This window comes from Miscanthus floridulus, unplaced genomic scaffold (genome assembly GCF_019320115.1).
Source record: "Miscanthus floridulus cultivar M001 unplaced genomic scaffold, ASM1932011v1 fs_663_5_6, whole genome shotgun sequence".
In the NCBI taxonomy this organism is placed as follows: domain Eukaryota; kingdom Viridiplantae; phylum Streptophyta; class Magnoliopsida; order Poales; family Poaceae; genus Miscanthus; species Miscanthus floridulus.
In genome coordinates this window covers 28,926-53,303 of record NW_027097082.1, presented here as the reverse complement: position 1 = coordinate 53,303, position 24,378 = coordinate 28,926, and the positions used below count along the sequence as shown (strand labels likewise).

The 24,378-nt window shown below is 44.5% G+C and overlaps 1 protein-coding gene across 1 annotated transcript; it reads right to left on the bottom strand.

Moving 5' to 3' along the window:
• Positions 1-18,171: 18,171 nt before the first annotated feature.
• LOC136532592 (protein WVD2-like 1) lies at positions 18,172-23,857 on the bottom strand. Its single transcript, XM_066525181.1, has 7 exons — positions 23,546-23,857; positions 21,704-22,133; positions 21,455-21,537; positions 21,160-21,256; positions 20,999-21,070; positions 19,556-19,666; positions 18,172-18,807 (listed from the first exon to the last, which is right to left on the bottom strand). Exons 2-7 carry the CDS (start codon positions 22,127-22,129, stop codon positions 18,520-18,522), a joined length of 1,077 nt encoding a protein of 358 aa, XP_066381278.1. The 5' UTR covers positions 22,130-22,133; positions 23,546-23,857; the 3' UTR covers positions 18,172-18,519.
• Between the last annotated feature and the right edge of the window lie 521 nt (positions 23,858-24,378).

Genomic DNA, 24,378 nt, shown 5'->3' with positions numbered 1-24,378 from the left:
GGCTGATGATATAGTAGGCAAAGTGTTTTCCGGTCCGTAGCTTGTAATAGGTGACGTTTAGCACACAACTTCCTCGCCTTGAGTGATTTCCCTTTGTTTCGTGCTTCATACCCTTCACTTCGTTCGTGTTTGCTTTGCTTCTATAGGCGATACACATCGTATCGGCTTTTACTCTTTTGGGTTCATTTTTGCACTAGACACGATACCTTTTCAATATTGGCTATTAAAGTTATCGACCAAACATATCATTTATTAAGTATTGATCCAAACGCTTGGATAATATTTCTTTAAATATTTCCCGTTGATGGCTCGGCCAAATTCTTCCTCTCCTTTTAATGTTTCCAAAATATAAGCATTACCAGGTGCACAACGTTTGACCCGATAGGGTCCTTCCTAGTTAGGTGAGCATTTGCCGAATTTACTGTCCTTTGATCCGATCGGTAATTTCACTTTCCAGACCAAGTCTCCTTCAGAGAATTGCTTAATCTTGACCTTTTTATTATAATATTTCACAACCCTCAGTTTATTGGCTTTGATATTTTCAAGAGCACGCAGCCGAAGGCAACTTAAGTCTTCTAAATTGTCTATCATAAGATTCTTGTAGACCTCAGCTCACAAATCATTCTGCAGCGTAACACGCCTCGATCTAGTCTAAACTTCCTAAGGAAGAACTGCATTATGGCCATACACAAGTTCGTAAGGTGATGTTTTAATTGACATATGGCAGGCCATCCTATATGCCCATAGCGCCTCATTTAGCGTCGAATGCCACTTCCTTGGCTGTTCCTTGATCTTTTTCTTGATTAGCTTAATCATAATCTGGTTGGACGCCTCTGCCTGGCAATTAGCCTGGGCATAGTAAGGGGAGGAATTCAATAGCTTGATTCCCATACTGGCAGCAAAATCTCCGAACTCTTCTGATGTGAACATTGTCCCTTGATCGGTAGTTATAGTTTAAGAAATCCCAAAATGATACACAATGTGTTTCCTGACAAAATCAATCATGTTCTTTGAGGTTACCGTCTTCAAAGGAATTGCCTCAACCCATTTAGTGAAGTAATTTGTTGCCACCAATATGAACTTATGTCCTTTGCTTGAAGGTGAAAAAATCTGGCCAATTAAATCAATTCCCCAACCCTGAAACAGCCATGGTTTGATTATTGGATTCATGGCCGATGCAGGCGATCTCTAGACATTACCAAAATGTTGATAGTCCTGACACCCCTTGTAATATTCAAAACAATCTTCCAGTATCGTTGGCCAGAAATATCCGGTTCTGTGAATAATCCATTTCATCTTATAAGCCGATTGATGAGCTCCACATATCCCTTCATGCACCTCACCCATCAACACCTTAGCCTCTTCTTGGTTCAAGCACTTGAGCAATACCCCATCGACTGTTTTATAATATAACTGATCATCTAACAAAACATACTTAGCCGATTTATACCTTAGCCTCCTGGTAACTTTTCGAGATGGATCTCTAAGGTAATCGGTTATTTCAACCCTCCAATCATCACTTGAGGTTTCACTACTCAAGACTTCTTGAAACATTCGATACCCTGATGCACTTTGAGCTAGTCGATTAGCCTCTTGGTTTTGCGCTCTTGGAATATGTTGGAAAGAGATATGAAGAAACTCCTTGAGCAACTTTTGGCACTCATCATAGTATCCTTTCAAAGTCTCTTCCTTGCACTCATCAACTGATTAATAATTAACTGTGAATCTCTAAACACTTCAACTGCTTCGGCCTTTACTTCGTGAAGAAGTTAAAGTCCCTTGAGAATAGCTTCATACTCCGCTTGATTGTTAGTAATCATTGGTTTAGTTAGAAAAGAAAACTCAAAACTTGCCCCCCGAGGTGAAATAATAACAATACCAATGCCACCACCCTACTTGCATGATGACCCATCAAAGAACAACGTCCAAGGCATTATCTCTACATAACTAATGCTTGGCTTGTGATGCTGGGTGATAAAATCGGCCATTACTTGTCCTTTGACTGCTTTAGCCGATTCGTACTTCAAGTTGGATTCCGATAACGCAAGAATCCACTTTCCCACTCTTCCATTCAGTATTGGTATTGATAACATATGCTTAACCATATTAGCCTTGGAAACAACTATACACTCGGCCGATAATAAGTAGTGTCGCAATTTAGTGCAAGAGAAATATAAACACAAGCATAATTTTTCAGTGGGAGAATATCTCGTCTCTGGATCCAGTAGTCTTCTACTCAGATAGAAAACAACTCTCTTTTTTCCCTCAAATTCTTGCATCAGGGCCGATCCAATTGTCTTGTCATCAGCCGATATGTACAACTTAAATGGCTTACCTTGCTGAGGAGAGACCAGCACAGGTGGACACTTCATATATTCTTTTATTTCTTCGAACACCCTTTGTTGTATGTCACCCCACTTGAATTCTTGATCATTTTTCAACTTCAACAAGGGAGAAAACGGTAGGATCATTTCCGACAAATTTGAAATGAATCTTTTGATGAAATTAATCTTACCAAGCAGAGATTACAACTCTATTTTGGTAGTCGGGGGAACTACTTCATCAATTGCCTTCACGCTTTTCTGACCAACTTCGATTCCTCTCTCGTGGACCATAAATCCTAAAAATTATCCGGCTAATACTCCAAAAGCACACTTATTAGGATTCATCTTCAAACCAAGCTTCCTCGTGCATTCTAGAGTCTCACGCAAGTCAGCCAGGTGTTCTTTGTACCCTTTGGATTTTATCATCACATCATCAATGTAGATCTCAATAATCCTGCCGATCAACTTATGGAAAATGTAATTCATCGCCCTTTGATAAGTTGCACCGGCATTCTTCAGACCAAAGGTCATGACAACCCACTCTAATAGACCAATTGCGCCGGGTAACCTAAACAGTGTATGCTAGTTGTAGGATTGAATGATGAAATGAAGAACTATCATGCATAGGTTAAGTAACTAGACTCATGTTCATTTTATGGAAATTAGACCCTTGCTTTTAATGTTGATCTCATGGGGTATTCTAGTTTCTGTATATCTAGTTACTCAAGGTGCTAAGGATGGTATATTGGTGCACTCCGATTGGTATCACGCTTCAAAGGTCCATATCTTATACCTTAACATCATTTGGTAGACATTGTCTCCTATATTTTCTTTCTAAGCATATGTGCAAGCTACAATTCAAATTCTTAGCGCATATGTAGGGGAGCAATTGCTACCATTTGGGGTTCATAAAACTTGTCCATATCCTTTTACACATGGTAAATATGCTTGGGCAAGCAATATGGATTCAATTGAATTTCAATTCATATCTTTGTGAAAGGGTTGTCATCAATTACCACAAAGGGGGAGATTGAAAGTTCTAGTTTGATTTTGGTGAATTGATGAAACCCTAAGTGCTAATCTAGTTTATCAAAGTGATTATGAGATAGGTGGCACATTCCAAGTGGTGAAGCAAATAAAGATCATGACATGATGACGGTGATGCCATGGTGATGATCAAGTGCTTGGACTTGGAAAAGAAGAAAGAGAAAAAACAAAAAACTCAAGGCAAAGGTGAAATTGATAGGAGATTTTTGGTTTAGTGATCGAGACACTTAGCGAGTGTGATCACATTTAGGATCGATAGCCGTACTATTAAGAGGGGTGAAACTCATATCGAAATGCGGTTATCAAACTGCCACTAGATGCTCTAACTCATTGCATATGCATTTATGATCTAGTGGAAAGCTAACACCCTTGAAAATGTTTGTGAAAATATGCTAACACACGTGCATAAGGTGATACACTTAGTGGTTGGCATATTTGAGCAAGGGTGGAGAAGATGGTGAAGTGAAGGAGGTGATAGTCACTGTCAAACAGTGACCGGACACTGGTCACGTGGTGACTGGACTCGAAGGAGCAGTGTCTGGTCATTTATAAAATCAGTGGAGTGCTCGGGCTACTCTTGGCCTGAGATCGGATGCAGGTGACCGAACTCTAGCTGAACACTGTTCTGCGTCCGGTCCTGCTGACGTGGCGGCGCACAGAAAAGAGGGTGAGTGACCGAACGTTGGGCGAGTCCGGTCAGGCGTGACCGGACGTGTTCGGTCATGAATTTCCGCCTCTGGAACCTTACTGGAAGTGACCGGACACGAGACGACGGTGTGTTCGGTCGCAACTTATCACATGGCACGAAGCTAACTAGCCGTTGAAATCGCGTGGATGAGATTAAACTGAGGGGCCACGTGGCGTGCATCACGCGACCGAACGTTGGGTGGCGTGTGTCCGGTCGCCCCGACCTGCGCGTCCAGTCGGTACGCAGTGGGGTGCTCTGTGAGCCCAATGGCTCTATTCGTTGGGGGCTCTATTTAAAGGCGTGTGGCCGGCTCTAGCTAAGACTTTTTGGCCATTTAAATTGACATAGCAACCTTGTGAGCTTAGCCAAATCCCTCCTACTCATCTCCATCATTGATTCATCATCTTTGTGAGATTGGGATAGAATCCAAGTGCATTGCTTGAGTGATTGCATCTAGAGGCACTTGGTACTCGTGTTTTGCTGCGGAATTCGCTTGTTACTCTTGGTGGTTGACGCCACCTAGACGGCTTAGAGCAGCGAGGATCGTTAAGCGGAGGTTGGTGATTGTCTCCGGCTCCGATCGTGGTGATTGTGAGGGGTTCTTGACCTTTTCCCGGCGGAGAGCCAAAAGATACTCTAGTAAATTGCTCGTGGCTTTTGTGATCGTCATCTTGTGTTGGTTGTGCGGCACCTTATTGAGGGTTTAGCGTGTGATGCTAATTAGCACGTAAACCTCCAAGTAAGTGAATCAACACAACGAGGACTAGCTTGCCGGCAAGCAAGTGAACGTAAAAATCATGGTGTCATCATTTGATTCCGAGGTGATTGATCTTCATTGGTATTCATTCTTGTGATTGATTGGTTCTTTCCTCGACTCGGCGGTATAACCATCTTGCTCTCTCTCTTTACATTATCGTAAACTAGTTGTCAACCTCTTTAGTGTAGCTAGTCGTAAGAGCTTGTTAGTTTGGTTAGTGCGGCTCCTTAGTTAGCCTTTGTGAGCACACTAACTTAGTGCAGTGACATAGCCATTGTGTGGATAAAGACTATAAAAACTAGAATTGTGGTAGGTGGCTTGTATTTTTAGTAGGCTAGCGCAACACTCGCTTCGCCTCATATTTGTCTAACCGGTTTGCTAAGTGTTGATGTAGAAATTTTTAATAGGTTATTCACCCCCTCTAGCCATTAGGACCTTTTAAAATTAATTTGGAAAATTTTATGAAGCCATTTTTATTTATCCATTGAGCAACAAACTAATTAAAGCTTGGCATTTTTATATAAAAACCATTAAATAATTTATTTTAATTTATATATTATATTCACGCCAAAAATTCAAAATTCCGGATTGAGGTGTGACACAAACTAGACCTCATATTGCACCAGTGCCAAGCCGTGACGCTAGGGGTGTTCATCCATGGTTTCGTCTCTCGGTTTTGCCTGGTTACTGAAACTAGGCCCCGTAGATGGCTGTTTAGAGCTGGTTGGTCTGGTTTCATGTGTTTCCACACAGCAGCAGCAGCAAAGCGCTACGGGTTGGATTGGGCTGGTTTCATGGTTTCAGTGGTTTGAACCGTAGGTGCGAGACGAGGATGTGTAGCAACATTGCCCTTTGTTGCTCTTGCTCCACAAATTACCTTTGCTCCCTCTGCACGCAGCGGCACGTACAAGCAAACGTACGCCGTAGGACGTCCTCTGCGTGTGGAAAAAAATTGCTTGGATACCGTATCCATCCAGGGCCGGTGCATACACGCCCTAATCTACCACCACGTGCACAAAACATAACATCTGGTGCTTCCAACCTCCGCTCTCGTCTTCCAGGCTTACTCGGCTTTTCGCGTGCTCCGCTCGAGCTCCAGGCTCTCATCCGTGGTTGGCGGGCTGTGGCCATCGGTGGACACGTGCCCCCACATCCAGGATGTGTTTGCATTGACGGTGTGTGCATCCAGGATGCACTGAATTTTTTTCCCTGCACGTACAGCGACGGGTACGTCACAACACAGGCATATTGCTGTGAAGTGAAGTTGCATGACGTGGGGTCCAGCAGGATCTCCCTCGCCAATGAGAGGGATTGAAGTCATACTTATCAATTTCATTCCGGTACTGGCCGGAATGGCCGGTATATTTCGTTCCGCCACCTAGACCGGCACAGACAACGCTCCATCCCGTACCGGCCCTAATACCGGGCCATTCCGCCCATTCCGGTCAATCTCGCTCGTTCCGGGCGAAATTGGCGTTACCGCCAGTTCCGGTACTGGCCACACATGACACGCAGTACGACAAGAAATCGAAGAAGAGCGGACCAGTTGACGTAGAAACTGAAGCAATATCTGTATTTTCAATCACGCATGCAGTAGAAGAGCGGCCAAGAAAACATTTAAGAGCTAAAAAGGAACTAGAAAATTCAGATGCAACAACTGTGTTGGCGTCGACGAGAGCTCAGGATTCAGACGAGGAATGGCGCGGTAGGACAGCAGCTGAGCAGCCGCAGGCTCGCAGCACGCCCCACAGCAGCGGCACGGCAGGACAGCAGCTGAGCAGCCCATCACGCATGGCGGCGGCGGCCGGCAGCTCGCCCCCTCAACTATGCTGCTAGGTTCTGGGCTGCTGGCGTCGATTGAATGGATAAGGTAGGACTGCTTGCTTTTTTTTTTTTTTGAGGGGAGGCCAAGACTGCTTACTGAGGGTTGGGTGTTCGCTTGATGGGCCTATGAATGCTACACGTTGGGCCTGCTGTGTATTGTTGGTAATGTCTGGCCTTAGCTACAATCAATAAGAATACAAATACAAATAAATCTCTTGTGCAATTATGTTTACTATGTTTTTTTTTGAAAAAAATATAACTTTGGAACGGTACGTCGGAATGGACCGGTACCGGAACGTTCCATTCCAAGAGAAAAAACGGAATAACAACCGGAATCTCCTACGTATATGTTTCACAAATCTCCCCAGCTAAAAGATTAAAGAGTGGACATTTTTTTTGGTGCGACAATCGAACTTCGCCTCGTTGTCCTGCTTGCGTGCGATCCCACGTCGCACGGTCCCCCAGCGCTCGCTCCCTTCCCTATAAATAGAGGCTTTTGCTTATGTGCCATTAAAAAAGTTTAAAATTACGTACAAGCCATTAAAAAAGTTGAGTTCCCACGAGTGTCATCATTCTGAACTTCTTTGCTCTCCAAGCCATTTCATTCCATTCGTTTTTCTATTTAACGGTGTCAAACAGACAGTGAAACGACCATTTTACACTATGGTGGAAACGGCCATTTTACACTACGGTGGAGTCCGTTTGTGAGCCACCTTCTTGGCGCCCCCTAGGGCCATGTGGTTGAACAGGGACACGGCGAGTGCTGGGCCGTCGCGCGCGGTGGAGGAGACCGGGGCGCGAGCGACGGTGGTCAGCAGCTAGTTTAGGGCGTAAACTGAACCAGGCCTCGCTTGGTGAAGTAATTCATCGAACAGATCGAGTGCGTCCTCGGGGCCGAGGTCCCCCGAGCGGTAACACTGTCCGATGAATAGCTCCAGCTCCCAGCAAGGGCGGTGGTTGTCCCTCCATTGGCGCGCGGCTGCTGAAACGGCTGGCGGTGGGGAACGCCTTTGGATTGATGGGAGCACCTTGTCGCAGAGTTGGCGCGCGGCCTCAGCGCTGAGGCTTCCCGAGCGGATGCGCCGTCCAATGATCCGCTTCAGCTTCTTCAACCAACCGGGGCGCGTTCGGCTCGACATGGTCGGCGTCGCCGGTGGATCCACACCTCACCCCTCCGATTCGATGCGAAATGCAGCTCGCTCGCGCTGGGGATGGGGATGGTCCGCACAGCGGCACAGGCGTAGCGCGGCGGCAGCGGCATACTCTGTACTGGAGTAGGAGAGTGCGGAGTGCGACGGCGGCGGCGATGCACAACACAGTGCAGCGGCGGCGTACTCTGTACTGCAGTGGGGAGCAGCCCTGGGCAAATTTAACCGAAAACCGAACCGAAAAAACCGAAACCGAAACGAAAGAACCAGAACCGAAAAATTCGGTTCCTTATTCGGTTCCTGATATTGAGGAACAAAAATAACCGAAGAAAATTCGGTTCCTACTCTCGGTTAACCGAATTAATCGAAAGAACCGAATTACATGAATTATACTTCACTTACTTATATTTTGTAGGATTATGTTTGGTTTATGTGTAGTGTTTTATATTTGAACTGCTACATATTTATGTTACTATATTGCTATTGTTTTCTTATACATTGTTATTATTAAAAATGAATATAGTGTTGCATAAATTTGTCTTAGAACACGTATATTTATTGTTGTCTCGAGGTCTTTTGAAAAAATTCGGTTAGAATCGAAATTGAACCGAAATAACCAAGAACCGAAATATTCTGTTCCTAAATTGTTTTTAAACCGATCGATTTCTGTTTTTTAGAAACCAAATTTCATCGAGGGAACTGAACCGACAACCGAACGTCCACCATGAGTGGGGAGTGGGGAACGCTGCGCGTGGGCTCTGTGTCTTTTGTTTTTTAAGAAACTCTGGGTCTGGTTGACGGTGGGCCGTCCGTGGGCGTGAGCCAACTGAGCCAGGAGGCAGGAGCCCAGGAGAGGACTGGATCACTTTTTTTTTTTTTTGAGGACTGGATCACGTGCTTGGGACATGGAGAGTGGAGATTAGAGATTTGACCATGTTGGCATGTTTTCTTCTTTGGGATTTGACCGAGTAATTCTGGAGTTTCTCTTGTACAAAAGAAGATTAGTTTGAGCGCCAAACAATTTTTTTTATATGTATAGATCATAGATATAAGCAAATTGAGCCCGATCCAGTCCACAGGCCTAGTCCAAGCCCGTCAGGTTTTGGCCCGCCAATAAGACTTAGTGGACAAGGTCTGAAAGAGGTCTAGCTACCCAGAAAAATTTTCATGGGACGAGTCCTACTCGAAGTATTATTTTATATATTTTCCAACTAAAAAACTGTGGGCAGCCTGGGAATCATCGGGTCCGAACGCTGCCCGCACCCGCGCCCCGTCGCGCCCCCAACTGAGCTCATCGGCGCCGCCCTCGTCTCCATCTCCAGCAACTCTCTCCCTCCCTCGTCTCCAACTTCGACGAGCTTAGAAGGAAGGGGGTCGGGGGAGGCAGGGAAGCCAGGCGGTGGGGATGGTGACCGAGCGGTTAGGGACCATGGCGGCAGCGGCGGCCGGGCCAGCTCATGAAGGGGGAGTCGCGGGTGTGGGGGCTGGGGAGGGGAAGAAGGAGGCTACACACGGGCGCAGTGGGCAGCGGCGGGGACGAGGGCGAGGGGAGGAAGAAAAACAGTACCCGAGCCATGCACAAGGTGGGCCACGAAGGGAGGGGTGGGCCTTGCGGGGAGGGCGAGGCGAGGAAGAAAAACAGTGCCGGCGCGCAGCTTCTGTCCGAATGAGCGGACGCTAGCAGCCCTCTAGGCGGCCCGCCCAGTCCCAGGCCTAGCTCAAAAAAATGTCATCCTGACTCGCCATGGCATGGTTATGGGTAGGTTTTTCGGCCCAATATAACCGGGCTTTTTTAGTGGCCCAACTCAAAAATGCTTAGGTCTAATAGATTGCAAGTTGAGGAAATACTGAATGAGGCTAAAATTTTAACAAGAAGCTCAAAATGAACTGGAGAAGAAAATGAGATACAAGCCATGAAACATTTGGCTGTCTCTTAACACTTATATTATTATATAGATTAATATTTCATTTATTACGACGATGGAAGTTTAGGCTTCAGTTAAAGCAGTCCCCACCTTTTGGATTCTTCACGTGTTGGTCTGGTGCTCATATTTATTTCTAGTCATATCCTGCAAAAGGCCCACTCTCATTTTTATGCTCATTTCAAATTACAAATTAAATCTGATAGGATTTGTAGGACCTCTAGGTGCAGATCTTGCGGGTAATGACTTAACTTAGATGGGAGACTTGGTGATGTACCTCGCCATGCGCAGTCACGGCCATGGCGCCACTGCGACATGGCCACTGGAGTCGTAGTAGGGGAAGCCATGTAGGCGACCGCTAGGTCGTCGAACGCAGTAGGAGTGCAGGTGCGGTGCTGTGGCAGCGGCGAAGGCGATGGCACTTGACGTCGCTCACAGCGCCCCTCTTGATCGGTCTAGGGTTAGGAACTTCGGGGTGGGGCTGGCGTCTACCGGTGACCTCATATCTTGTGCCCAGCCCCCACCGTCCGTTTATGGCACTGCGCGATGGGGGCCATCAGCCAGGAGAACCGGCTGAGCGCCCCCGATCAGGACGCGGATCAAGAGTCCAATTGGCCGTTCGGTCAACTGGTGGAGATCATCCTAACATTCTCCCCCTTGATCTCACCTTATTACTTAAACTCAACTTACTTTATGTTTTTCCCATTCCATCACAGATCAGTGCATAGAGCGTGTCTCATCGTCACGATCAGTTGCCACTAGATTAAGCAGCTACAATGCACCTCTCTGTTTTGAAACAGATTCTCAACTAGGCCCTTAGTATCTAGAAATCATAGGCTTTTCCGTAAACCCATGTCGACTGTGTGTTCTCTGAACGCACTGGGTGGTCAGCCTTTGGTAAGCGGATCCGCAAATACTTGCTTGGTACTCATATGCTCAATGCTTTCAAAATAATTCTGGATTTTCTCCTTTACAACATATAACTCAATGTCAATGTATTTGGCAGCACACTTGACCTGTTGTCTTAAGAGTTAACTACTTTAAATGGTTATTTGCTGTTAACTACCATTGTTAAATCTGGGTACTAATTTTTTTAACCTCCTTTTGCCTGTTCCTGAGGCCTCATGACAAGTTATACTATGGTATGCATCACTGATGACACCATAACTGTTTCTTTGGAGCTTTTCCATAATAATACTTCAACTGCGAGTGTTAACAACTACTATGGATTTCACTACATATCTCGCCAAGACTTAACATTTGTACCATTAACTATTTGAGAGTACTTGTTCTTTCTTACTCAGCATGAGGCCTATGATACTTTGCAAAATTGTAAGACATTCTCAACTCCATTTCAGTGATCTATATCTGGACTGGACTTCTACCAAAATATCTCGAATACGTAAACTACGTCAGGGTAAGTTCTTACTTGTACTTGTATATTTATCAAGCTTCCAACAGCTGAACCATATGGAACCATGTTCATTTAATCGATCTCATATCGGTTCCTGGAACACTTAAAGTTTTCAAATCTATTACCCTTGACTATAGAAGCAGGCGTAGGTTTACCCGCATGCATACTTTATTTCTTTAGAATCTTTTCTAAGTATATCTTTGCGATAGTCCTAATACCTCATTTTCTTCTATCTCAGTGAATTTCGATTCCTAGAACCAATGATGCTTCACCAAGATCATTCACATTGAAACTTGAGGATAAAACTTCTTCTTCTACAAAGATAGATTAACATCACTACTTATGAGTAGAATGTCATTATAGGATGTGGAAAATAAATTTTTCATTCTTGAACTTTGCATAAACGCTATTGTCCTTCTTATTTTCTTTTAAAACCCAAACTTTCTCATTGTTTCATCAACTTCAAATACTACTGTCTTGTGACTTGTTTTAACCCATAGATAGATTTCTACAGGCGGCATCTCATACGTTCTTTTTTCCACGACAAAACCTTTGGGTTGTGCCATATAAACGTTTTCATATAAATCCCCGTTGAGGAATATCGTCTTTACATCCATCTAATGTAACTCTAAATCGTAATGTGCCAATAACACCATTTTGATTCTAAAGAATCCTAGCATGAGACTGGAGAGAAAACTCTCATCGTAATCTATTCATCCTCTTTGTGTAAAGCCTTTTGCTATAAGTCATGCTTTATATCTTTCTACATTTTCTTTGGAGTCACATTTTGTCATGTAGACCTATTTACAGCCTACTATTTTGGCTTCATTAGGAATTTCTTCTAAGTCCCAAACAACGTTGGTATTCATCGAATTTATTTTAACTTCCATAGCTTCTTGCCATTTAGACGAGTAAACGTTTCTCATGGCTTTTTTAAATGAGGTGGGATCACCCTTCATTTGAATTTCTTCACTAACATAGACTTTATAGTCATCAGAAAAAATTAGTTTACTAATTTTTTGAGACCTTGTGGGACCTCAGCTACTAGCACTTTCATATGGGGCTGTTGTTGTTTTTCATTGCCAAGAGGCAATTGATTCTACAGGCTCCTGTATTACAAGATCCTTGTTTGCATTATTCATCTTCTTCAAAGAGCCAACAACAGGTGTTGTATAAGTTATACAACATCAACATGTATTGAGAAATTCGTTGTTTTTGAATCACTGAAGTGGGCACACAGTCCCGCTTCTCTTCAAGTCATAGATCTCTACATACCATACTCTCCCAGATCATCCCATCTTTTAAAAAGGATAGTGTACCTTTAAATTTCTTGTTTGGGTTTAATCTGTTAAAACCTCATATGGCGCTTTAAGCATCACCTTTATATCTTTGAGGCTGACTACGCTATCTTTCTATCGGAACTTTAAAAAGTCTAAGAATTTAGTTATTTCTCTGCTTAGGGGTATCGTTATTATGACCGTTGTACTCCTTCGACGGTCACATTCATCTTAATTAATTTTTATCTCACTCTTAATAAAGAGTATCTTTCTTAATTGATCTTTATCTCACTCTTAATGAAGAGTATCTTTCTTAATTGATCTTACTATTCTTCCCATCGAAATATGGCATAAACTTTACTGCCATAATTTCGAGAACTATTTAGGAAAACTGTGACCGAGAAGACACTTATTACTTCATTCACATGATTACGTCATGCAAACAAAGTTATTTTTTGATCCGTATAGGAGTACACTTTCTTCATTCTACTTCAAGAACTCATCGAGATCTATTATTAACTGTACTTTTATAAGTCACGCTTGCATCTTTTCTTGTCTTTTGATTAGTATTGACCATGACGGTGCATTTCTATTATGCCATGGTTAATACTAGGATAGCATAAGAGCTACCCAAACTTCTCTCGCTATGCTGAATACAAAAACATGAGTCATCACAAAACTTCTCCCGCCATGTAGGATTGACTAGCATAAGTACTATACCAAACTTCTCCCTATGCGGGATATATTTATACAAAAATTTAGTCATGACGACTAAAACGTTCATTTATACTTTATTTTTCAATTAAATCTTTCTGTTGGTTCCAATTTAATCAGAAAATTAATAAGCTAACAAAAAGTTGTCCTGAACTGGCTTGACTCAAGCCTTTTCATTCACATATCCCAGCATTGCAGTCCATTGGCATACAACCGAGTGATCTCATCGGTTAAAAATAAAATATACAAGATGCTTCTGCATCAATTCTACAACACCGTTGGGTAGAAAATAGAATTAATGCATAAAACTAATAAATTAACTTGAAAGACATATAACTACTCTTCAAAATTAAATTCTCTCGTTGGTTCAAATTTAATTAGAAGATAATCAACATCATTGCAGCGGAAACATGATAATAAAATACATTCTATTAGTTCAGGAGCATTTCTTGGTCTTTATCTACTATCTGGAAAAATTGACCACGTGGGTGTAATTTTTTTTCAAAGATTTAAACTTCAAACTTAAGCTCATTATAATATTCTTATCATCAACGTTGGTCAGAAGATAACAATATCATAATTTAACATAAACAAATCTGAACTACTCCTCCAATTTAAATTAGAGGATAAACATAATCATAATTTACTGAACCAAAATCAACTGCTCTTTAAATTAAATTCTCCTGTTGGTTCAAATTTAATTAGAAGATAATAAGCATTAACTTCGCAACGGAAATATGAAAAAATAATTTATCTACTTTTCAGAAGCATTTCACTGTACTCATCTACTCTCTAAACAAAATATTCCGTTGGTTCAAATTTGAGTAGAGATCAAACATTAAAACAAATTCATCAAAATGTGCTTCTGAAAAAGATTAAAACTTAAATCAGCGTTTACTGTTCATTTGGCCGGCCTGGGGAAAACAGTTCGCGACCCAGCCCGCAGCAGCAGTGCGTGGCCCACTCGCACGTGTGCGCAGCGCCTCCCTCGCGCCCAGGTCGCAACCTGGGCCTAGGCCGGGAATTCACTCGCCCGCCTAGGCTAAATCTGGCCTAACTCGCTCTGAGCCGTCGATTGCAATCGGACAGTTGTCCGGCCATCTCAGCGGATCAAAACCGCCCGCGGCCGGCTCTCCCCGAAACCCTAACTTCATTCGCTTCTCCCCTTTCTGTCTCTACGCCGCGCGCATCACAGCAGCGGCCGACCATGGCGGTCAGGGAAGAAGTAGTGGCGCCGCCATGGGGCCCCTCGCCGACAAGCGCGCTCGCCCGAGGCTAAGCGCTCCGCCGTCGAGCGGCCTTGCGACGTTGCCCTTGACCCCGAGCTCAAGGCGGAGGGCCACGCGATGGCGTGACCTCCTCGGCCTGCGGCTCGGGTCTCTGCCCGCACGGTGGTGGTGCCTTCGTTCCTGCTAAAACAACGGTAGCGCCGGCGGTGAGGAGAGCCCAGGTAGGTCCCCTCCCACACTCTGACTTCTATTGCTGGGTTAGGGTTAGGGTCAGGGTTAGGGTTTGATCCGAATCGAATCGAATCACCTCCTTTCTTTCTGAGGCGGAACATGGTGGCGCCGTCATGGATCCCTTCGTCGGAGCTCGCGTGCGTTCGTCACGCGGCTCCGTTGAATGGTCTCACAGTGGTGCCCTTAGGCCGGAGTCCCCGTGCGCATAGAGGAAAAGTAGCGACAGTGTTGTGCAGCTCTCTTCCCGCGCGCCATCGAAGCGGCGGCGCGGTCTTCTTCCCGTGCGATGGCGGTGGTTATAGCGGTGGAGGAGCTCATGTGAGCCCCCCCTTTCTCGGTCTAGATCTACACCCTAGAAAACCTGGCTCCGGTACCATTGATAGGATTTGTACGACCTCTAGGTGCACATCTAGCGAGTAATGACTTAACTTAGATGTGAGACTTGGTGATGTACCTCGCCATGCGCAGTCACGGCCACGGCGCCACCGCGACATGGCCACTGGAGTCGTAGTAGGGGAAGCCGTGCAGGTGCCCGCTAGGTCGTCGAACGCAGCAGCAGTGTAGGTGCGGTGCCATAGCGGCGGCGAAGGGGATGGTGCCTCCCGTCGCTCAAAGCGCCCCTCTCGATCGGTCTAGGGTTAGGAACTTTGGGGTAGGGCTTGCGGCTACCGGTGACCTCATATCTTGTGCCCTAGCCCCCACCGTCCTTTTATGGCGCTACGTGACGGGGGCCTATCAGCCAGGAGAACCGGCTGAGCATCCCCGATCAGGACGCGGATCAAAGGCCCAATTGACCGTTGGGCCAACTGGTGGAGATCATCCTAACAAAATCAACCCCATGCAGTGTGAATAACAATATTTCATTCACAAATAAGCACTTTAAAAAGAACATAATTAATTAAAGGTGCAGTGTGCCTCATAAATCAGAGTACCTAGAGGCAATAGAGATCACATAGAAATCATGGTGAACACGTACGTGGTAGGTGACTCGTTGTGTCTCTAGTAACACTTTCCCCTATACTCCATATGAACGGTATGTACGTGATCATACATTGATAAATAATACTAAGTGACCATAAGCATTAAGCTAGCATGTGCGTATTATTCCCCGATGCTAACGGCAGCTGAACAATGGTCAATGCTCCGAGGGAGGGTGGCAGTAGCCGCCGGGGCCGCTCCCGTTAGTGCAGCCGGACGGCTGAGCCGAGCTGTCAGCCGCCGCCGCTGCCGCCATCGTCTCGGATTGCGCCACTGCCGAGCCTGAGCCTCCTTTACTCGCCACCGGCGCCGACCGCGCCGCCACCGACGCTGTCACGACGCCGGAGCCGAGGAAGAGGAGCAGGACTGCAACTCCTGCGACGAGCTGCCTCATGATCCGATTCTACTGAACTGAAACGCTCAGCACGAGGGAGAGCTTCCCTGAACGCAGAGCTCTTGAAGTCTTGTTGCTACGTGCCTAAACCAGCTGGGCAGCTGGCCACGCATTCTTTCCATCAGATGCATATTTATATATACACATGAATGCGTCGTGGATGCATTTGTACACACAGCACGATGTATGGACTAATGGGTGTGTGTGACGTGCACTAGTGGAGAGTGTGCAGATGCATAGATGGAGAGACGTTCTGCCTTGGAACTTGACTTGGCATGGGAACGATTTGTCGGAAAGCCCTCTCCTGAATTGTCAATGGATGATATTGATCCAAGACTACCAGGGTGTGTGACTGACTGTCGTCCTCAGTTAGCTGTGTCGTACGCAAAATCTTCCTGGGAAGCAACAAGGAAAATGGGTCCGTGCGTGTAGGTCAGTAGGTGTAGCACGCAAGCAAGTGCCCTTTTTGTGTCCATGTCAAAGCTGAAAAGGAGGATGGACACATGGTGTCAACGGAGTCCAGCAGCTCAGTTTCTTCAGCTTACGTCCATCCACCACAGTCTACGAATGCAGCTTCAGCGCCACTGAGACACTGACACTGGTGTGGTTATAAGGGAGGAGTGTGTCTGTGTTCAGTGAATGCAATTGGCTCATTGCAAGAACTCTACTATCCTTACAGTGATAATAAATATATATGATGATCCTCTCATGCATGAAGAGTTCTTCTAGAACATCTACCGTACCAGAGAGATCGACCTCCAATTAAAAGTTCCAAAGTTGCAGACATCACCGTGCACGGAGAAAGATTTGGTGCCGCTGTGGCAGTGCACGTGGATGATTAGCTTCGTGATTAGATTAATCGAGGAGACGTACATTCAGAAGCAAAGGCGCTTCAAATTTACCCGCCGCACTCGTGGCAGGCGGAGCAAATGTCAAACCACAGCCTAATTGGAGGCAAAGGCTGGATGCCCATCGACCAAGCGTGCACGACAGCATAATGGCGAGGGCCTAACTCGCTTGTTAAGCTTTTACTGACAGTGGCTTGCTGTCTCTGGGTTGTCGGTAACTATTCTCTCCATTCATTTTTACTTGCTCCTTTGGGCTTGCTTTACTTTTCTTGGAACCTGATAGAGTAAGATCGCTTTTACTGACGTCAAGCTCTTGTAAACTAAATCTATCCGCAGTTACTGGGAATTTACTCCCAGCAGTGCAACTCAAAATGCTCTTCGTAATTTTGGTGCCTCTCTTTGGAAAGAAAAAAAACAACTGCCGTGATGATTTATTCTAGCAATGTACTCCACTCTTTTAGAGTTCTCGCTCTTTTTTGGTGCGGCTTTCCTCCATAGCGCACTCTACATGAGCATTTTCAGCCGGCCCGTGGTTTCTGGCATATAACACTAGTATCAATAGTCCCAACTCCAAAGTGAGCACGTGTGATGGCTGCTCATGTCGTCGGTAGCGTGCATGCATGGTAAGCCATTCGCATGGCTTCCTCGAATAGCTCACATCAGTAGAAAGACGGGAGAAAAATGTGGCAGCTTACAGAGTCAATTTGCACAAAGTCAGATCTTGCCGACCAAATCGTGCAAACTTGATGGTCACCACCTTACATCAAGTGCGCAAATCACTCCTTTTCTCTCGCGTTGAAAACTTGTGTTTCCATTTCCATGTTCAATGTTCTTCTACAGCTTACACCGGTTGAATTGCAGCTGCCTTCGACACCTGCAGATATCATGGTGGTGGGTTTCTGATGGATTAACTGGTATTCACAGAATTGAATAATGTTGCCAGAAAATATCGATTTTTTTTTATTGCCTCAACCTTCGATACAAATTGTAGTATTTAAACACACACCAACTCACACCACAACACCACACGCACACACACCTAGATCTACAACCTATATCTAGGTCAACTAGAACACGACTGAGAGATATGACAGTTGTAGTCCATCCGTGTGAGGCATCCACTATCCTGAAAATAATCGGAGGAAAACGCCGGTGGGAGACGTGAGACGAGAAGCCTCGAACTCACCGGCTGCTCACCACTCGAGCACTCTGCCGTCATCTTTACAGAACTGGTGAAGCACCTGTGTACTTTTCAGAAAGTCACAGCAAGTACTGATCCTTTATCATGTTATTGTTTCAAGTTTCGGACAGAAAAAAAACACAGCCCAGTTTCCAATTCATATAAGGGTACCTGATTGAAACATGACCTGACCAAATTTTGCGACAACAATCAGAATCACTTTGCCAATGCCCACAATAAGTTACAGCTCAGATACAATACATAGGATCTGCGAATGCCGCCACACAATGACAATATGTCACTCCAACAGCTCATCGGCTGCCTGCTGGTTCTCACAGGACTGACTCGGTTACCCCATACAAAACCTTCAACAAATTTACAAGACGGAACAGCCAATGGTCTCTCTGGTAGCCAGGTTCTTACAAGGACAATGCAAAAATAATCCAGCAACAAACACACTGTTGTCGGGGCATGAGGCCATCTTTTTGGTGATGTGAGGTATAAATTAAAATGAAAAATGGCATGGGTGTGACTGCCTCATGAGTTAGGTTTGTACAGCAAAGTTTGCGGCGCTTGGCTGTCCCACTTTCTTCATGGAAGCCTTCAGGTCTTCCCTGGATTTGGTGACATTGGATTTAGTAGCTGATCCAGTCTTTGAAGCACCCTTTGGAGAACATTGTGCCTTACTGCTAACATCTTTGGAGTTCCCAATGCTGTGACGATGCAGCCGGCAGCATACTGCACTGCCATTTCCTCCCTCTGGTGTATGAGGGGTGTCACTGCAGCTCTTTCTCCGTGTCAGTTTTGGTGACTTGGCACGAGTTGGAGGCACCTGCAAAAGAAAAGGCAAAAAATGAAGGCTTGCACTAGTACATGCTAAAAGCAGGCAAGCTTATACAGCTTTCCATTAATTTAATCAATAGGTTACAAGTATAAATCAATGTAAGACATTTTTAAACTGATTGTATATACAACTTATGCTCATTTTGGTGATTTATATGAGTATTGGAGTAGGAACATTACAAAGTTTGTTCAGTGGGAAAAAATTTACATTTCTGCTGACCAAGTCGATGATGAAAACGGCAATCATTTGTTTTGGGAGAATAAAATGAAAAGAGACAATTATGTGTCCAGAAAATTGAAGTTTTCAATTATGGCCAGATACAAGGACAATAACGTCATGCATTTGGATACCGAGGAATCATGTTGTTTCAAGCATATTTTCCTTGCACAAAAATATCAAGACACTATATGTTAATGTGAGGTATATAAAGAATCAGGAACACAAAGTAACAAAATTGGATAAGGATCCCCCTAACCTTGACTTTAGTGTCTTGGCACCCAAAGAAAAGCAATATACAAAGTAAAAACACAAAACTGGAGCTATAAAGACGATGGAACACCACCCGAGAAATGAATATGAAATTATGAAGAAAATCTAAGGAATTGATGCAGCAGAATAACTTATGGAACTAATTGAAAACCTAGAGATTTCCTTCAGAATGTAAATACCAATTGAACAATGCAAAAAAAAAGTTAATTGATTAAAATAACATAGCAGACAACACAAAACACATTACCTTCTTAAGTTCAACCTTTGGTGGGGGTCCCTCTTGGTAGAAGCTTGGCATGGGTTTTGCTCGGACGACCAAGTTCTTCCTCAGTTGTCTTAGAGCTTCTTCTTCCTCTTCCTAGAAAAAAAGAAAAGGACAAGAAAGAGAAATAATGGCAAATTTAGTTAACCCAAAAAGATTTAATCAAAAAGAGGATCATAAAGCAGGCTTGGTAAGGAGTTTCGTCGTCTTGGTGGCCAGATAACAAAGATTTTCATAAGTTAGACTATTGATAAAAACGTGCAAGTGTAATGATGTTTACAGGAGGCATCAAATATGCATGTACGAGTGACACGGCAGAAGCATAGTTAAGGCAATCAAGTGAGGTCTATGTGCAGTAACAATATACTAAGAGTAAGCAGGCTTCAGATAAAAGCATCCTCAGCAATTCTAATACCAGTACCTAAAGTTACCAGGCGCTATAGTTTTTCCCAATAAAAATATCAGATTTTGCGGGACAAAATATTCATTACAAAGACAAATCAACTCATGTACACAAGAAACAACTATAATTTCACAAGCTTAAAGTTTAGTGCATGTGTTTATACAAGAAAAGGCTTAACCAATTTAACTATATTGATTGGACAAAGAAGCAACATGCAAAACCTCATAAAGTTACTATTTTCAAGGCTTCAAACATATCTGAAATTGTCTTGTTTCTTGCTTTTTACCACACTAACCAAGCAAGATGAACAACAACAACAACAACAACAACAAAGCCTTTAAGTCCCAAACAAGTTGGGGTAGGCTAGAGTTGAAACCCATCAGAAGCAATCAAGGTTCAGGCACGTGGATAGCTGTCTTCCAAGCACTCCTATCTAAGGCCAAGTCTTTGGGTATATTCCATCCTCTCAAGTCACCTTTTATTGCCTCTACCCAAGTCAACTTCGGTCTTCCTCTGCCTCTCTTCACGTTACTATCCTGACTTAGGATTCCGCTACGCACCGGTGCATCTGGAGGTCTCCGTTGCACATGTCCAAACCATCTCAACCGGTGTTGGACAAGCTTTTCTTCAATTGGCGCTACCCCTAATCTCTAATCTCTACCCCTAATCTCTCACGTATATAACCAAGCAAGATGAAAATAACAAAAATTGCTATACTGATCGTTTCCAAAACCTCGAACAGATAGCATTTCAGTAAGTCAGAGACAAGACAAGACACGACGCGACTCATGTAAAAAAAGTGAGCTCAGTGAAGTTCAAAATATTTATACCACAAAAAGTGGAGGAAAAAGGTAGGTTAAACAAAGTTACTCCAAAATTCTAATTCCAGTGCTTATAAGAATGCAATTATATTTTCCAATGCATTAGGACTAGTAATTTTGAAAAAAAAGGATGCACTTCATGATGCCAGAAAACAAAACAGACACCAATATTCAGGCAATACCAATAAACCATAGCAGACTTACCGTCTTTCTGGCCTCTGCTTGGAGTTTCTCCACTTCCAAAGCCTTGCGCTTCTCTTCTAATTTTGTGTAAAACTGAAGAATCAACAATGTTTTGATTACTCAACTGACTCTTTAAATCCAAACATCAATCATGATATTGCGCCACGAAATAACACGTGTACCTCTCCTCTCTTCTCAGCACGATTAGCACAGACGAATGTAGGTGCAACAGCAACAGTTGTCTTCTTAGTTTTTCCAGCTCTTGCTGAAGTTACAGTTCTGTACACAGCTCAGGAAATTGGGGAATACAAATGAAGCAATCTTTTTTACTAACAGTCAGTTATAAAGGCATAGAAAAGTGTTCCGTCCACAATATCTGCATAAAAATATTAAAGAAAAATAAGACACTAAACAGACAGAACTTAAGATCCGCCGGAGAATTCAACGTGATCCATATTTGAAAAGAAGAAAGGATACGAAGTGACAGAATATGAGTCCTCTTCTTGACTGTGAGAAGTATTGTCAGATTGGAGAGGCTTCCTGGGTGTGACTGATGGACTCTGCAAATCCACAAATAGTACAAAGTTTGTCACTAAAGTTGCCTACTTTCATGTCCAAAAGTGAATTTGGCAGCGTAAGGCAAATAGAAGACTGTCTGAGAAACAAAGAGAAGTAGATGAAGCCCAAAGGGTACAATTCAAAGGAGGGTACAGATGACTACCAGACCTTCTTTGCCATGCTTCTCGGTGAGGAGCTACTTTTATCCGAAAGTTTTTCCCCGCTGCTGGTGGGATGAGGAATTGGAGCACAATTTCCTGCTCCGGATGACCTTCTTTCAGGTGCAACAGTGCATGGCTCAGGGAAGGTAAGGCTAGACCCTTGCTGTCTAGCTACTGCAGGCTTTGCTGGTGTATTGCTGAGAGAAGACTCCTGATGATGAATCAGCTTGGGCAGGTCTGGGTTTACAGTCACATCTTCCTGGCCGTTGCTGTCCATATGTGAGTTCATAGCATAAGGGTTCTCTTGCCTTCCTGAAGAATCTTCATCATGGCTGCCACTCACAACTTCCTCATGATCAGCATTTCCGTTAGGTGGACATATAACTACACAATCTGATTCTTCATCAGTAGACATATCAACTTCTTTCCCCATTGCACTGCATTTTTTATTAAAAAAACATATATAAATATTTGTGTGACTGCAAAACCAGATGGAGCCTTGAAGCGCCTTGCATATCAAATCATATAGAATAATAGAGTCAAACAGGACTATAACATAGCGCTCCCATCAATTGTTTATATAACTAAAAGAACAACTAATTAATATAAGCATATGCATTATCAATGACATGCAAGCAACTACCCTTACAACCAAGCAGAAAAATCCAATATGCTAAAATCCAACCAACAAATATAGAACAATCATACAAAAAAATGGAGAATTGTGTCATCGGATATTCCTGAAGTCCACATGTAACAAAGATTACACATGCGCTTTTTAAGTTCGAGCCATGAGCAATAGCATAAAACTGGAGAATTTATAGATAATTTTGGTAATCTGTCACTTGGAAGCTTCACATTTAACGCATTGTCCTTGAATCGAAAGTTTCCTCAGGTGCAATATATAAGCTTGCTGAAATGCCAGCCTAGCAAACTCCTAAAAGTGAATCGCAATGTAGCTACAACTTGGCCACATTCACGACAAGAGTTATATTCCAATTTCTTCAAACAATGCACAACGCGACAATGTTTATTTGGATGTTCAAGATTGCAGAGTGCATTTATTATTAACTTCACCTGGCAATAAATACCAGCAAAATTTGAATATTTTGTCGTATATACAAAACTCGCGGGAAGCAATACAAGATTTTTTAGCGGGAGCCCTTACATCATGGCCACTAAGACAGAATAATAAATCCTTCACAGCGCATAGCTTAGAATCAGCAAACTTTATTTACAAAACAATTTTGAAAAAACTACAGGATGTGACATTTGAAATATAAAATTAAGCACGGCTGAGTTCAACAACACAACTAGAAACATTCAAAAAAAGCTATATCACAATCACAAGCACACCCATTAGACAACCATTTCACAAGAACACGAGGGCACGACCATGAATAATCAGTCAACGCCCCTATTCCACAATTTATTTAAGGATCTACGCTAATGCCTGATTCCCATTGTTTGCAGGGAAGCCAACTCATTACCCAGTTAATGCCTTCCACGCAGGCTACAAACGAATACCGGCCATTTCAAGCACTACTAGTTCAGAGAAAACCAGACATTTCAGCTATATCATATCACACGACGAGGAACCATTCGAGAGCCGCGGGCGTTCACCCCCCACACGCGCGCGAAACCCTAATCCGCGCCCACCAGCCCAGAACTCACCCGAGAAATCGCGCAAATCACCGGAACCACCCCCACGAATCGACACACCAAACCACCCGGATCCACCGCGCAGCTCAGAAACCCAACGAGCGCAAGGCGCAGCCACCGAAACACCCCCCCAACGCCCACAACAGAAACAGGATAACAGCAGAGAGAGAGAGGCCAGCGCCATTACATGTTCCCGGCCGCCTCGCCGGGCAGATCCCAGCGCCGCCTCGCCGCGGCCCCGGGGTCCCCGCCGCCCCCGCCGTTGGCCTCCGCCGCGGCCGCCGTGGTGCCGACCGTTCGGTACCCGGACCGTCAGCTCCCCCGCGCCGCGCACCTACCGCTCCCGCCGACTGAGTCAGCGGAGGCGGCCGCCGACCCCGCCCCGCCTCGCTTCCTTCCCTCGCCGCCCCACCACCGCGCCTCGCTTCGCGCAGAGCTCGCGCGGCCCCTCCTCTGCCTGCCTGCGTGCGCTCGTGTGTGTCTGGGCGCGGGTCGCGGCCAGGCGTGGGGCGGTCGGCTGTTTGTGGAATTGTGGGGGCGGACCGCAGGGGGGGTGGGCCCGGCGGTGAGGGTACCGCCCGGGGCCACGGGCGGAGGTGAGGGTGTGGGACCTGAGGTGAGGCCCGAGGGTGCCGTGCCGCGAGAGGCAGAGAGGCACGGCTGGGGGGTTGATTTTGACCAGCCACGTGGAAATTATAGATTAGTTAGCGCAATTTTTTTTTATTCAAGTTAGCACAATTTTTTCTGTAATAATAATGGATAAAACTGTTGCCTAGAAGACATAAATCGACATATCCCCCTATTTTTCTATGTGATGATTATTTATATATAGAGTGTTTCTTTGTTGCGAGGATATTGTCTAGTGTGAGTGAGCATGATGCGTCAGCGGCAACGAAAACTGACGTCTCAACTTACTAGTAGTAGTAGTGCTTGCTTGTTGCATGCCTGCATTTCATCGTTCAATCTGTTGGTGGTTGCTGCGCAGGACCAATGGACCATGGAACACTTATGTGCGCTCGT

Excerpts from the sequence above, each read along its gene's own strand:
- LOC136532592 (XM_066525181.1), bottom strand. The coding sequence starts at position 22,129 with ATGGGGAAAGAAGTTGATATGTCTACTGATGAAGAATCAGATTGTGTA. Across the intron at positions 21,257-21,454 it reads GACTCATATTCTGTCACTTC|AACTGTAACTTCAGCAAGAG; the intron begins GTATCCTTTCTT and ends AGCTGTGTACAG. Across the intron at positions 21,071-21,159 it reads GTGCTGAGAAGAGAGGAGAG|TTTTACACAAAATTAGAAGA; the intron begins GTACACGTGTTA and ends TTGATTCTTCAG.